The 15,735-nt window shown below is 43.7% G+C and overlaps 2 protein-coding genes across 3 annotated transcripts; one reads left to right on the top strand and one right to left on the bottom strand.

Moving 5' to 3' along the window:
• Positions 1-271: 271 nt before the first annotated feature.
• On the bottom strand, positions 272-8,085 carry haus7 (HAUS augmin-like complex, subunit 7). Of its 2 annotated transcripts, none has more exons than XM_019350084.2 (9): positions 7,874-8,085; positions 7,372-7,487; positions 7,221-7,291; positions 7,083-7,144; positions 6,778-6,968; positions 4,998-5,109; positions 4,666-4,878; positions 659-812; positions 272-582 (listed from the first exon to the last, which is right to left on the bottom strand). In XM_019350084.2, the coding sequence occupies exons 1-9, from the start codon at positions 7,928-7,930 to the stop codon at positions 521-523; spliced, it is 1,038 nt and encodes a 345-aa protein (XP_019205629.1). In that variant the 5' UTR covers positions 7,931-8,085; the 3' UTR covers positions 272-520. The 2 variants fall into 2 exon arrangements, with proteins under 2 accessions (XP_019205629.1, XP_019205630.1); XM_019350085.2 differs by having other exon boundaries at positions 659-770.
• Positions 8,086-8,342: 257 nt separating this feature from the next.
• Positions 8,343-10,512, top strand: LOC100701217 (ribosomal biogenesis protein LAS1L). Its single transcript, XM_019350082.2, has one exon. It carries the CDS (start codon positions 8,511-8,513, stop codon positions 10,233-10,235), a length of 1,725 nt encoding a protein of 574 aa, XP_019205627.1. The 5' UTR covers positions 8,343-8,510; the 3' UTR covers positions 10,236-10,512.
• The last annotated feature ends 5,223 nt before the right edge of the window (positions 10,513-15,735 follow it).

Raw genomic sequence — 15,735 nt, 5'->3', positions numbered from 1 at the left:
ACACTCAGCAGTCCACCGGTTACACTGTATTTATACTGTACTTTGTTACCCTGTACTTATACATGTGTAATGATGAAGTTGAATCCTAATAATTAGACAGTACATGAGTGATTTTGGTCTTTGCGACGCCTGGTGCTTCCTTCACCCCAACTGTAGGGAACATACTTTCTTCCCACTCTGCTCTGGAGTATTTCCCAGCACGACTGCAGTGAGATGTGATGTGACCACTGAGTGTAAAATGGTCCGTTTCAGTAATCATCATGAAACAAAGAAGCATAGCAACATGTTTAATGACATCAATGATTTCTCCAAAAAAACGATGTAAAAACTCTCGACCCACCAACACTTTGTTTCACACAACATGTCAGTCATGCTCAGATTAAACAGGGTGTCTGACTGCAGTGACCACACACGTCTGTCCCTCACACCTCTGTGAAACACGTCCAAGCTGTGCTGTCTCCATCTTAACACCACCAGAGCATCCTCGCTGAATCTGATGAGTGCATCCCTCTGAATGACGTTATGAACTAAGCTGAGACAGAAAGCCTCCAATTCGCCCAATAACCTTCTCCAGTTGATCAGCTAGTGGAGAAAAAAGAGGAAACAAATAATAAACAATATGTAAGAAACTCTAAATATGAGTATTAAACTGACTTACGTAACGTGTGCTTCTCTGCTCGGCTCCAGTAGCGAGGCTGCGTTTGAAGCTGCTTCACCTCCTCGCTCACGGACTCAGAAGCTTCTGACACTTCCTTCAGCATTTCCAGCTCCTGACGGACGCACACACCAGAACACGTCACTATGTTCCTGTCCTACGAGCAGCGTCAGTTTATTAGTTACACCGACCTGCTGTCAGGCCTGCAAACAGTCCGGACTAAATCAAGGTTCAGACTAACTGTTTCAGAGACGTTTGGTGTGATAGATTCAACACCTCTGTGAAACCCTTCCAAGGTATCTGCTAATTAGTGCTGCCAAATAAATAAACACAATTTCGCTACAACAACCCTGAATAAGTCATTAGTATGCAAAGCTGGGACCTGAAGAGGTTTCAGGTCAGACCAGGCAGAAGTTGGCTGTATAGCCGCCTGCGTCTGCACACCTTCCCATCAACGTGGTGATGTCACCAACTGCTGAGTTATAAAAACAGAACGATCAAAACATCATTCAGTTTAAGGAGGAAAATAATTTAGCTGCAGAAACAGGCTTTTGTTTCTGGCTGTAAATGTATTATTTTTAACCGTGTCTTCACTTAGGTCGTCAGTGTCTATAGAAAGAGAACAGCTGGAAGCTAATATCTGTGTCTGTGACCAGAGTTTGGGAAAAGCTTCACGGCAGCCCTCTGACAGCAGGTAGATCCCAGGTACTACTGAGCCGAAACAAAAGAGCAGGGTGTGGGCACGAAAATGAGAACAAACGCTTTGAAATGCAGGAATTCAAACAGTAACACAACTTAAAGGGGAGTGTATGAGGTGCAGTCACACTCCCAGAATTAAGACACACCTCCATTTCTCTAGCAGGGAACACATCCTCAACTACAGTTTCCTGAGAGTGAATGGCAGATGGAATAAACCTTAAGACTGATGGAAATATATAAGCTGTAGGCTTCCAATGACGTCTTCTGCATTGAATCATACTTATAATTAATCTCTGTCTCTCTTCCACAGCATGTCTTTATCCTGTCTTCCTTCTCTCACCCCAACCAATCACAGCAGATGGCTCCGCCCCTCCCTGAGCCTGGTTCTGCCGGAGGTTTCTTCCTGTTAAAAGGGAGTTTTTCCTTCCCACTGTCGCCAAAGTGCTTGCTCATAGGGGGTCATATGATTGTTGGGTTTTTCTCTGTATCTATTATTGTAGGGTCTACCTTACAATATAAAGCGCCTTGAGGCGACTGTTGTTGTGATTTGGCGCTGTGTAAATAAAACTGAATTGAACGGAATGACCTTAATCAGCTGGTCGGGGATTCCTTTGCGTGAAGCTGTTCTCCTTGTAGGTAGCCTTTCCAGTTTGGAAGGAAACTTCTAACCCCTGTGATTCAATCGTACAGTTTGAGCAGGAGCTGAATAACACGACTGAAAAAAAAAATCACAGAGTATTTGCCCAGCTTTAGGAGTTTATCTAGAAATTAACCATGGGCAGGGGCGCATGAAAATGTTGAAAATGTTTATATGTCAATTTTGAGTTGTTTTATTATTCTCACTTTAACAGATGGAAATAAACTAGTGAGATGGGAAAATGTTTTTTTTCCCCATTTAGTTGCATAAAAATTCTGCACACTAATAGTTGTGCTCACATATACATATAAACACACACACACACACATATATACACACACACACACACATATATATATATATGTTTTCTTAAGAAAGACAAAATGTCACTTTTACTTTCTTAAACATTCAGGTTCGTTAACATTTTGGATTGACTGAGAGCGCTGCAGCTGTTCAGTAATGAAATTAACCCTCAAAAATACAACTTGCCTAATAATTGTGCACACAGTGTACAGGAGGAAGCTGAGAGAGATGTGGAGTGGCATCAAAACCATCACTGGATTCAGGCCAACCAACAGCAGGGCACCTGAGGATGCCTCGTCCCTGTACCGAAGACGCCACGTCCCAGTGGCCCTCAGGACCACAGGCCTGACAGCGATGCAGTTGGATGCTTCTCTGGTGTCCTGGATTGTTGATTACCTGACAGGAAGACCACAATATGTGCGTCTTCAACAATGTGTGTCTGACAAGGTAATCAGCAGCACCAGAGCAGCACAAGGGACCGTCCTCTCCCCTTCCTCTTCACTGTCTACACCACAGACTTGAGCCACTGCACAGAGACCTCCATCTTCAGAAGTTTCCTGATGACTCTGGTTGGATGCATCAGTGAGGGTGATGAGTCAGAGTACCGGGCTGTGGTTGACTTCTTTGTCATGTGGTGTGAGCAGAATCATCTGCAGCTCAACATGGCAAAGACCAAGGAATTGAGGCTACGTCCACACTAGCCCGGAGAGATTTGAAAACGGCGTTCAAAACGCTGCGTTGTCCTTGACCGAAAACGCCGTCTCAGAGTGGACGGGAGGCCAAAACGCAGAGAAAAAGATGCGTTTTCAAATGAAAACCTATTAGTGTGGGCGTGGACTGAGGTGTGGACTTTAGGAAGATGAGGAAACCCCTGTTTCAATCCAGTGGGTCAACGTGGACATTGTGGCAAACTATAAATACCTTGGAGTCCACATAGACAATAAACTGGACTGGGTTAAAAACACCACAGCGCTCTACAGGAAGGACCAGAGATGTCTCTGAGGTTCTTCAACATCTGTCGGACAATGCTCAGGATTTTCAGTCTGTTGTGGACAGTGCTATCCTCTATGCTGTTGCATGCTGGGGCAGCAGGTCGAGGGTCACAGACCTCAACAAACTCAATAAACTGATCTGTAAGGCCAGTGATGTTGTGGGGATGGAGCTGGACTCCCTTTGGGAGGTTGTTGTAGAGGCAAATATTGTCCAAGATAAGAACAATGCTGGATAATACCTCCCACCCACTCCACAGCATGCTGGCTATTCACTCTCAGTGACAGACAGAGATTACCCATAATGCACCACTGAATGACACAGGAAGTCATTCCTGCCTGTGGCCATCTCCCTGTACAACTCCTCCATCTAACACACTGTAAACACTGCAATAGTTACAGCCTTTTTGCACACACTCTACAGTAAAATAACAAATGACAAAGTTCACAGGTTAGACTCAAATGATATTCCACCTCTGTAATATTCTTGATATTTATAATTGAGTGTATGTATATATTAGTGCTATTTCTTACATTTGTAAACTCTGTAACAAATTGTATTGTTTAAGTTTAATCTAGTTTAGTCTGTTACTGTAACCCAGATAATTTCCTCAGGGATTAATAAAATATGCTGATAATGATCTCCAGCCTTCATCAACATTCTCACCTGAGTTAACAAGAAGATTATTGAAATCATCTCAGCAGGTCCTTTTATGGCAACAATGAAATGCAGTGGAAATGAGTTTTGGGGATTAACCCTATAATTTCCTTCGTATCATATTTGATCCATGAGTTTCTGAGACCTCTGTCTCATCAACGTGATCAATACCGGTCACAACTTCAAAATGTTACAGACAAAACTCTTTTTTTGACTTTAAACATTGTTGTTAACAAGAAGTTGCCAAAAAATGCCCAAATGTATCAAATGGGATACAAAAAATATATATCATACACAACATGATATAGCAACATTTTTTGTGGATTTTGCTATAAGGGTTGATAAACATCTCAGTTCCACAAAATCTGAATTTCCTGGCTATTTTTTGGTGGGTTGGGTCTGACAGGGTCAAGTTCATGTTCATGGTAAAGAAGTTGGAGTGTATGCAAATTGCTATCATAAAAACTGAAGCAGCAAACTTTGTGAAAACTAATATTTGTGTTATTCTCAAAACATTTGGCCACGTCTGTAAATAAGAAGGTAAATGATTTGCTTTGCTTTCCCCACCAAAATCCAAACTCAACTGAGACTTTCCTCATTTGCTAATATTTAGTCAATGATTTAAGGGCAGCCCTAAAATTTATTTAATGTGCAAGTCTCTGGGACTGTGGGTGTCCAAATGACACAGGTGTGACTTTAACAGAGTGGGCTTATTTGTGAGTACCGTGTTGCAGGCCAGCAGTAGCTGTTGGACCCTCTGGAAGACTTCTGTCTCTGAGCTGAAGCTGGGGGGGTCTCTGCTGCAGTAAACTCTCAGGTCTGTCTCATAAACATGGCTGAAGGTGGCCATCAGTTGCTGGAGGTCAGACGCTGCTACACGCAGTGAGCTTGGAGAGAAGGCGGGAGGACTCTGGGCCTCACTGTTCAGGAATACACACTGAGGGGACGAAGCAAACGGCATGCTTTACCACCATGACAGTCGCACATGTCAAACAAGATGTTTCAGCTTTCTGTTGGTGCTTTAATAACAGTTTCCCTTTTTTCTCCTTGTCAGACCTTTGACTGTAGCTGCTCCAGTGCTGATTGAGTCACCTGTAGAAGGGCAACAATATCTCTATTTTCTTCTCTGTTTGGCTTATAAGATGACTTGGTGTTCTTCCATAGAGCCCTATGAGGTACAGAAAAGAAGTAAGAGAGGCTTCTCACCTACAAAAGTTGGGACAGTTTGGAAAACAAATAAAAAAAAGAAAGTAGCGATTTCTAAGTTTCCTTTGACTCGTGCTTCATTGCAGAGAATATGAACACAAAATATTTCAGGTTTTGTCCTTTTCTGTCATTCAGACCTGCAACACATTCCAAAAAAGGTTGGGACAGGAGCAATTTAGGGCTCGTAATCAGGTAAATTGGTTAAATAATGACCTGATTTGAAACAGGTGATGTCTAAGCAGCATCCAAGAAAGGTCTAGTCCTTTCTTGGAGTCTCTAGGAGCAAAGATGGGCCGAGGAGCACCAGTGTGCAAAAAATACGTGACAAAATGTTTAAAGACAATGTTCCTCAAAGAAAGCTAGGAAGAGATTTGGATATTTCACCTTCAACAGTGCATAATATAATTAAAGGATTCAAGGAATCTGGAGGAATTTCAGTGCATAAAGGACAAGGGCACAAGCGTAAGCTGAACAACCGTGATCTCCGATCCCTCAGGCGGCACTGCATCAAGACTCGTCATTCATCTATAAGCGATATCACTGCATGGGCTCAGGACTGCTTTGGAAAACCTTTGTCAAGTAACACAGTACGTAGTTACATCCACAAATGATGTTAAAACTGTACTAAGCCAAAAGGAAGCTGTGTGTTAACAGAAGCGCCGTGGACTTCTCTGGGCTCGCAGGCATCTGGGATGGACCATCACACAGTGGAAATGTACACTGTGATCAGATCAATAATTTCATATCAATTGGGTGGCTGTAGCTCAGGCGGTAGAGCAGGTCTACTGATCATAAGGTGGTTGGTTAGATTCCCGGCTTCCCCTAGTCTGCGTGCCAAATATCCTTGGGCAAGATACTAACCCCAAATTGCTCTCCGATGCATCCATCAGAGTGTGAATGTTAGTTAGAAAGCACTCAGAAAATGTGCTTGTGCAAATGGGTGAATACACAAGTTGTGTAAAGCACTTTGAGTGCTCAGAAGAGTAGAAAAGTGTCGTATAAGAACCAGTCCATTTACCATCAATCACTGTTTTTTGGGAGAAATGGACGCTGTGTGCTCCAGACCAAAGAACAAAGTTACAAAGTCCTGGCTGCAGAGGAAGAGGGTACGGGTACTGGACTGTCCTGCCTGCAGTCCTGACTGGTCTCCAGTCCAGAATGTGTGGTGACAACAAAGACCCTGTACTGTTGCCCAGCTTAAGACTTGTTTGCAGGAAGAAATGGGACAAAATGACGCCTGAATCACTTCATTGCTCGGTGTCCTCAGTCTCTAAATATCTTTTAAGTGACAACATTACAAAGCAGTAAATGCTTTACTGTTGCAACCGTTTTTGAAATGTGTTGGAAGAACCAAAATTGGAATATGTGTTTATTTTGAAAAAAACAAAACAATAAAATTCATGAGGAACACATTAAATAATGTGCTGTTGTACTGTTTTCAATATAATACAGGTCAAAGATCATTTAACGAAGCACAGTTTCAGTTTGATTTGACTTTAACACGCGTCCCAACTTCTTCTGATTTGTGGTTGTACAACAACACAATGAATTAGATCAGGATTCACCAAGCATCCATGAATGAGTCTTTCAGCAGTGTGTGTAAGATGAGATCATCCGACAGCAAACATACTTGATGGGTGTAGGCCAAGGGTCAAACGCAGGACTGAGTGTCTGTGTGAGGTGAGGCAGACTCTCAGCACCAAAGAACTCCTTCAGCAGCAGCTCTCCATCAGCTGCGTGCCCGGCAGACTTCACGCCGCCTGGGACCAAAGTTAAAAGCTGCTCCAGAAACTGAAGCTGCCGCCGAGGACTTGCATCACCCTTCAGAGATTAAACACAGAAGCATGGACGTGTGATTACTGTTTGTGTTTATTGTGATGCTGCATGTCTGTATGTGTGAATCAATAACATCACTAACTGAATACAAACTCTCACCCTAATCAGGTCCACATCAGATGCTCTGCATAGCAAAAGTTCCTGCCCAAGAACAGCCATATCTGCTTGGACAAAAACCACCACAGTTAGTGTCAAGCAGCAAAAACATCTGGAGGATTCTGTGCACAGCTGCGTTACCTTTAGTCAGAACATCAGGCTCCTTGGATCTCACTGACATCGCCTTTGAACTGGTGAAGTTTGGGCTGATACTGTGACGTGAACACACAGCCGAGTTATAATGATGAACAGATTATTTGTGATACATGAGCAGAGGGACAGCTTCTCCTACCTGCTGCAGATCCACGCTAGTATGTCCGTGCGGTGCTGTGAGGGGGAGCACAGCAGCTGCAGCATACTGTCTGCTTCCTGCAGGTACAGACCTTCAACCAAGGGACAGGACGCAGCCTCAACACGCACACGGCACACAGACACGACAACAAAGTCACATCAAGGGAAAACAAAAGAATAATGACCAAAGGCACAGCGGATCTGTGGCTCCAGCAGTACTGTTTCTATTCGACCGCACAAGGCAGCAGTCAAAAGATCAAGAAGAAAGGGCAGTTAACCAAGAATACCGCTGTAAAAATATCCATGTAAAACAATTCCAACATGTACCAAAGACAAATAAGCTACACAGTCCCTTAGAAAACATACACTAATCATTTCAGTGCATTAAATGAGCCGCTCACGTCAAACTGTTTAAACAAATGACAGAGCAGCGTTTAATGCTATTCAAAGCTATGTGAGCACAACTATAACTTTAGTTATTTAACATTATATTTAATGTTTACCTCCAATGAAGAATACACATGACGAGCAATGAGTTTCTCTGTCAGAACACCCGCCATTATCCAAACCGTCCTCGGGTTCTTCTTCGTGGGTTTTATTGGCGGTTGTCAAACAGCGCCAGTGTGCATTACCGCTATCCTTCGGCGTGACGTGAGGACCAGAGGAAAGCCACTCAGGAATGTCGGCTGATGTTTACACGAGGTGCTCTTCCTGACAGTCCTCAAGGGATTTATGTCTCTTACCAAACTCAAACTAGACATCTTTTGTTTGATATTTTATCCTATAAATCAATACGCTGGGAATCCAGCTGCCCTCAAGGAAAGAAAACAAAAGTCTATCAGATAAGTTAGTCTGTCTGAGAAAATGCAATATAGCCTGAATATCAGGAGGATCGCTCCATCCTCCAATCCAGCAGATGGCGTCAGCGTGCCCGCAGGGTGAATGTCAGCCGCAAACGAAGACGAAGAAAAATTCAGCGTCATTTCCTGGATGCTGTACAACAAGCGACGGTAAAACTTGAAGCTCTGAACGCGGTCCTCTGTCATATAAATCTGCGAGTGGTCTCTGCGTGGGGCGAGCTGCTTTTCCCGGTGAGTGAGAGATTGAGCGTTAAGTCCGGAGCGCGCCTCCCGCTGTACAATGAAGAAAAAGGGCTCTGAGAAAAAACGCCATGTGGTACCCTGGCTTAACAAAGCGGAGTGGGATCAGGTTCGGGACTACCTTTACTCGATGGACTCCTCTCTGCAGAGGTTTGCATTAGACAGGATATCGGCCTGGAGGGCCAGGTGCGCTAATAGTTTCCCCGTGGCCGTGGACTGCACAGCGGACCTTGTGCGCTGCCAGGTGCGGGACCGGTCCGGACAGCTTACCGGAGATGACTTGATCCTGATGTACGGGACGGCCCTGGTAAGATTTGTTAATCTTATCACGGAGCGCCAGCAGGGGAGAACGGCCCGGCCGCTGAGGCGACTGGCTGGAAACTTGAACATCCCCGAGTGGGTGGTGGATCTAAGGCACGAAATCACGCATCGGAAGCGTCCTTCTTTGAAATGGTGCCGAAAGGGATGTAAGGTGGTCCTGGAGTGGCTCCAGCAGGAGTTTTGGTCCAGACAGCTGGGAGGAGCCCCTGATGATCGCTGGGACTTGCAGTCAGATGGCGAGGATGAGGACGTCAAGCGCCAGGAGGATGAGGTCGTTGCCAGGCAGAAAGAAGTGGACGCCTACAGAAAAGCTCGGGAGCTGCTGATCTCTTATGAGAAGGACCAGTACCAAGCTTTTGATGATGGGTCTCCTGAAGACAAGGAGAAGAGCTTGTGGCAGGCCCCCTTAGCAGACATGAGTTGGTTGCTGGGTGAGATCAAGCAATTTGCACTGGAGTCCAGTGAGCTGTTGATTGATGTGCTGCTGGAGGATGGATTTCTTGTTCCCACCATGGAGCAGCTGGAAACATTAGGCTGTGCAACCTCTGACAGTGCCAGTCCCACTGAGCCCAGAGTCCCACAAACCTTCCTGCGCTTTTGGCTGCCCCTGCTAAAGATGCTTAACTCTCCATCTTTCATTCACCTCTTCCTGGAGAAGCTCTTTGTGGAACAGAAGCTGCTCAGCAAAGAGCCCGACGGTCACAGGTGTTTCTATATTTCTGCATGGATTTCAGAAGTCCTCCTCTGCAACAACAACAAATTTGAATATCATTTTGAGACAAAGTTGCAGAAGAAAGCCAGAACGAAGGACAGGATTTTCATCAACCGCATCCAGCTGAGGTGGCAGCAGCGTCTCTCTGCATGTCTGGATGCCCCCTGCATCAGCACGCCTCACCTGATCCAGCTCATCCTGGATGACATGGAGCACCCCCCCCCTCAGGAAACCAGAGAGAAGCTGGTCCAGCTCTGCTCCATCTACACACAGACAGAGCGCTCCGAGGCCAGCACACCTCTGCAGCAGAAGCAGCAGCAGCCCATATATACTGTGGAGATGCTGCTGGACAAGATGCAACACTCCCGGCAGGACGCCCGTCCCTTGCATTCCTCACCGATGGACTCGGAGAGAAGTGAGGAGCGCAAATGGGCAGACGTGCAGGCTGAAAGAGCACTTGCCCTCAGAGGTTCTCCGTGGCAGGTGTGCACTGATAATGTCTCATGGAAGAACTATGCCATTGGTAAAGTTCCTGGACAGTCGGACGACCCGTCGTGCCTCATGGTGGACAATTATTCGATAATGACTGTGTTAGACCAGCCAGTGGAGCTGGAGAGCAGCGCGACACGTAGCAGCATCTCCAGGGCCTCGGCTCCAGCCCGGCCAGCAGAGGGCCTCCGCTGGAGCAACAGCGACCTCAACAGACTGAAATGTGGACTGAAGCTGTTTTAAGTCTCATTCCAGCCTTCGCTGACTCTTGTTGTGCTAGAAGCAGTTTTGAAGCAAAAATACAATGTTCAGAAGACAAAATGTTGTGGGAGCTTTAACCACGAGCACAGTGCAGGTTCAGCACAGTCTGTTTATTGTGATTGTTTCTGTCCAGTCGAGCTCGTTACCTAAACATGTAGGCAGAAGCAGAAATAAAACCTTCAGAAGACAAAATGTTCTGATTTAACAAAATGAAACGTTTGATTCCTCTGTGTCTTCAAATAAACCATGCTCTTCGCAAGTGTGTGACATTTAATAGACCAAACAATACATCTGAATCCTGAAAACTGATCATCCGATGAACTGACACTGAAAATGTGTCGTAGTTGTGGTCATTTGGGTCAGGTGGAAGCCTTTATGTTCTTTGTGTTTATTGTTAGTAGGTGGCAGAGAAGAAGTTTAACACATTCTCTGCACGCTGGAGCTGAAAGTGAAATAAGAAGAGTTTATTCATCCCTGCGGAAATTCTGTGGTTACAGTCGCTCCGAGACAATAAGAGCAGTAACACACTGAACAAAATTAAATAACACAAGACATCACACAGTTACAAAATATAAGTTGTGGCTGTAATATATATATAAATAGCTCCATTATAAATGTCCAAAATATTGCAGAGGACAAATATATATCATTGAAATTTTAGGCTAAACTGTAACAAATTGTTATTTTCACCATAGAACAAAAGTGTGTGTCGTGCATTAGATGGAGGAGCTGTACAGAGAGATATCCACAGCCAGGAATGATTTCCTGTGTCGTTCAGTGGTGCATTCTGGGTAATCTCAGTCTCGCAAACCGTCCCAGTTCACAGCCTCTCACTTCCGGCCTTCATAGTATTCATACAGGTACTGTACAGTTTGGTCAGTTCAAATCAGATTTAGCGCTGACTGTGCTGTGAGCACCGTGCAGGTTGAGCTTCTGATATGAAGACTGTTTATTTTGTTTCCATACAGCTGATCAGAGTTAGTTTCACCCAAGGTCGTTCACTAAAACAACATGTAAACCCCCAACGTGTTAAAAAAATAATGCTTTTTTGCCATTAAATTCTATTGCATGCCACTGATCACAAACATTTAATAGACATTAATTCTAATCAGAGAAACCTGATTGATCCCAGAGGGGAAATTGAGTTGTCAGAGCAGCACATATACAACAAACTCATAAAAATGAGTGTAGAAGCAGAGACATTGTTAGATAAATATTGAGCTGACTAGATGAATACAGAGATGTAGGTATGAATATAAATAAGGACAAGCATGTGTGCAAATATATGTCGTGGTGTACAAAAGTGATGGTGCACTGAGGTGAATGAAGTCTTTACCTGTGCACATGTTCTTCTTTTTTGTGGAACTGCCCCAAATGATTCGTGTTATGGCTCTTCACAACAATTGTACTTTCCTTTAAACATGATTTTAGAATATAATTAAATTATAAAAAAATAATTCTAGGAAATCTTTAAGCTGAAGGGTGTTGTTCTTCTGCTACTTCTTATCTCTGGGAATGTTAAACCACATCATATCCATCTTGGTAGCTTATGTTCCATGATGGATATGCTCCGCCACATTGGACTGGTTAAACAAATCTATTACAAGTAGCCTTATAAGTATTGATGGCTATAATGAATATAGGACAGATCAACCCAAAAAAGGTGGAGGTACTGCAATATTTGTCAAAAGCAAGTTCCATGTAAACGTCCTGTTCTGAGTCAGTGAGTCAGCAATCTGACCTTTTGGCCCTCGAGGCCTCCAAACGTTTGCACATCACAGTTGATGTTGCTATAGAACACCCTCAGGTGTTAGTGATGCCGTACACTCTTCAACGAAGTTTTTATCTGATTTGAAAGTTAACAAAATAGTTCTTATGTGAGACTTGAATTGTTACTGGCTACATCCAGTCTGAAATGAATTCAAAGCTTGCTGTAACTCATTGATATTGGCCTAGGTTCAAATGAAATATTACAAATGTTCCACATAAATACACGGCTGCTTCAGTGTTTGCAAATGACAGTAGAAATGAATAGAGTAGAATAGCCTTTTACTGTCCTTCTACATGCAAAATGCCATGATAGGTGCTGCACGCTGACTGTGCAGCAGTAAAATATAAACAGTAAGACAGCAGGAATGAATATGGAGTAAAATATGTCACATTTATGCGTCGTTACATCCAGTTTTGTGGGACTGCGTGCACTGAAGTGACCAAAGTATTGCAAGCATCCTGCATCACCGTGTTTTCTCGTGTTCCCATGCTGTAATTTGCCTTCAATTCAATTCAATTCAATTTTATCTACACAGCGCCAAGTCACAACAAAAGTCGCCTCAAGGCGCTTTATATTGTACAGTAGAGTCTACAATAATAGGTACAGAGAAAAACCCAACAATCATATGACCCCCTATGAACAAGCACTTTGGCAACAGTGGGAAGGAAAAACTCCCTTTTAACAGGAAGAAACCTCCGGCAGAACCAGGCTCAGGGAGGGGCGGGGCCATCTGCTGTGACCGGTTGGGGTGAAAGAAGGAAGACAGGATAAAGACATGCTGTGGAAGAGAGACAGAGATTAATAACAGATATGATTCAATGCAGAGAGGTCTATTAACACATAGTGAGTGAGAAAGGTGACCGGAAAGGAAAAACTCAATGCATCATGGGAATCCCCGACAGCCTACGTCTATTCCAGCATAACTAAGGGAGGATTCAGGGTCACCTGGTCCAGCCCTAACTATATGCTTTAGCAAAAAGGAAAGTTTGAAGCCTAATCTTGAAAGTAGAGATAGTGTCTGTCTCCTGAATCCAAACTGGAAGCTGGTTCCACAGAAGAGGGGCCTGAAAACTGAAGGCTCTCCCTCCCATTCTACTTTTAAATACTCTAGGAACAACAAGTAGGCCTGCAGTGTGAGAGCGAAGTGCTCTAATAGGGTGATATGGTACTACAAGGTCATTAAGATAAGATGGGGCCTGATTATTTAAGACCTTGTATGTGAGGAGCAGGATTTTGAATTCTGGATTTAACAGGAAGCCAATGAAGGGAAGCCAAAACAGGAGAAATCTGCTCTCTCTTTCTAGTCCCTGTCAGGACTCTTGCTGCAGCATTTTGGATCAATTGAAGGCTTTTCAGGGAGTTTTTAGGACTTCCTGATAATAAAGAATTACAGTAGTCCAGCCTGGAAGTAATGAATGGATGAACTAGTTTTTCAGCATCACTCCTTCCTTTCATTAAAATCACAAACAATCTGAGATTCACATCCTCCTGTCATTTTTTCACTACACAGAAGAGAGACCCCCCAAACTGCTCCTGCTCTTTAAAAAGTCACGAAGTAACTTCAATCAGTTCTTTAGCAGCAATCATCATTTACTTTGTCGTTATGTGCTGGGGGCCGTCGTCACTTCCACAGGGTTGATTAATTGTAATTGCACGTGAGTCAGTGAGGGACAGAAGGTCACTGAACAAATTGTACACTTTTAGACTAAAGTCAAAATGTGGACATTAAAGCTGTTGACATTCAAACAGCTGACACAGCTAATATACCCTCGTAGTAACACAACATACATTCTGTTTTCTTTGTGAGATTGTGATGATCAGTATTGGTGCGTCTTTCCTTTGCCCAGCTATTTAATTTTGCACAGATGCCTCCGCCTCATCCAGGTTTTTGTAGTTTTTCCGTTTGACTGGATGAAGCTTACTGCACCATCTCTTCAACGTCACATACTTCTTATCACACTGCATTATGTGCTAAATGTGAAATACCTTCTGCGTTTCTAAAACTGATTCTGAATCACTAACTCATCGAGGCATGTTGTTCAGGATGTATCAGCTGTGACAGCTGTTTGACTTTAGTCTCCACATGTCGACTTTATTCTGAAAGCTGTACTTTGACTTTTCTCAAATTGTGTCAATTTTATCCTTAAAATGCCATTTTGAATTTAGCGTCAAAGTTTTGACTTTAGTCTCAAAATGAAGACACATTAAGATAATATTCTTACCCTAATGTGTCGCTAATGCTTAGAGATAGGGAGATTGAAACAGATGTTTTGAAACTGCGTCGAGCTTCTGAAGTTCAGACGTTTCGAAACAGGTTCTAAACACCCAGGTCACATGACCACCACTAAATGAGGCTGGTGCACTTCACCCCAGTTTCAATCGATGACGTTCCTGCTGCTTCTAGGCTCTGTCACAGCCCGGCTCAAAGGATGTGACAAGGAAGAAGGAGACCACACATAGGCTTAAAAGACTGTACGATATTTTAATGAAATGAAGTAAAGAAACCCAAAAAGCAGATTCAGTTGTACAATCAAGATGAAAACAGAGAGAGAGAGAGATGGAGGTTCAGGCAGGCTGGCTGTAGCTCAAGAGGTAGAGCGGGTTACCTACTGATCGGAAGGTTACTGGCTCAATCCCATGTTGTATAGAGCACTTTGAGTACTCCAGGGGAGCAAAAAAGTGCTATATAAGAATCAATCAACTTACCATTCTTTATAATACACTGGAAACTGACCTTCTCAGGTGTGCTGCATCTGAAATTGGGTCAGCTCAACCTACTAGATACCTGAAAGTGACAGGCAACAAGAAAACAAGGTCATAAGGTCACGCTCCCCCCATAGAACAGGATTCTTACCCTGAACTGATACACAGCGTTATTCACATTATGAACCACAAAAACTGGAGAAACATTTTTATGTATTAAAGTCACAAACACACACACACACACAACATGTATTCAATTCAATTTTATTTATACAGCGCCAAATCACAACAGCAGTTGCCTCAAGGCGCTTTATATTGTAAGGTAGACCCTACAATAATAGATACAGAGAAAAACCCAACAATCATATGACCCCCTATGAGCAAGCACTTTGGCGACAGTGGGAAGGAAAAACTCCCTTTTAACAGGAAGAAACCTCCGGCAGAACCAGGCTCAGGGAGGGGCGGGGCCATCTGCTGCGACCGGTTGGGGTGAGAGAAGGAAGACAGGATAAAGACATGCTGTGGAAGAGAGACAGAGATTAATAACAGATATGATTCAGTGCAGAGAGGTCTGTTAACACAGTGTAAGTTAAAAAGATGACACCCAGTGCATCATGGGAATCCCCCGGCAGCCTACGTCTATTGCAGCATAACTAAGGGAGGATTCAGGGTCATCTGGTCCAGCCCTAACTATATGCTTTAGCAAAAAGGAAAGTTTGAAGCCTAATCTTGAAAGTAGAGATAGTGTCTGTCTCCTGAATCCAAACTGGAAGCTGGTTCCACAGAAGAGGGGCCTGAAAACTGAAGGCTCTCCCTCCCATTCTACTTTTAAATACTCTAGGAACAACAAGTAGGCCTGCAGTGTGGGAGCAAAGTGCTCTAATAGGGTGATATGGTACTACAAGGTCATTAAGATAAGATGGGGCCTGATTATTTAAGACCTTGTATGTGAGGAGCAGGATTTTGAATTCTGGATTTAACAGGAAGCCAATGAAGGGAAGCCAAAAC

The sequence above is a fragment of the Oreochromis niloticus genome, linkage group LG20 (genome assembly GCF_001858045.2).
Source record: "Oreochromis niloticus isolate F11D_XX linkage group LG20, O_niloticus_UMD_NMBU, whole genome shotgun sequence".
NCBI classification, from domain to species: Eukaryota; Metazoa; Chordata; class Actinopteri; order Cichliformes; family Cichlidae; genus Oreochromis; species Oreochromis niloticus.
Note: the sequence above shows the minus strand (reverse complement) of the source record. Positions and strands in the feature narration are given on the sequence as shown.

Coding starts and splice junctions, on each gene's coding strand:
- LOC100701217 (XM_019350082.2), top strand. CDS start 8,511: ATGAAGAAAAAGGGCTCTGAGAAAAAACGCCATGTGGTACCCTGGCTT.
- haus7 (XM_019350084.2), bottom strand. CDS start 7,930: ATGGCGGGTGTTCTGACAGAGAAACTCATTGCTCGTCATGTGTATTCT. Junction 7,292..7,371: donor CTAGCGTGGATCTGCAGCAG/GTAGGAGAAGCT, acceptor TTCACGTCACAG/TATCAGCCCAAACTTCACCA. Junction 5,110..6,777: donor CCTTGGCCTACACCCATCAA/GTATGTTTGCTG, acceptor TGTACCTCATAG/GGCTCTATGGAAGAACACCA.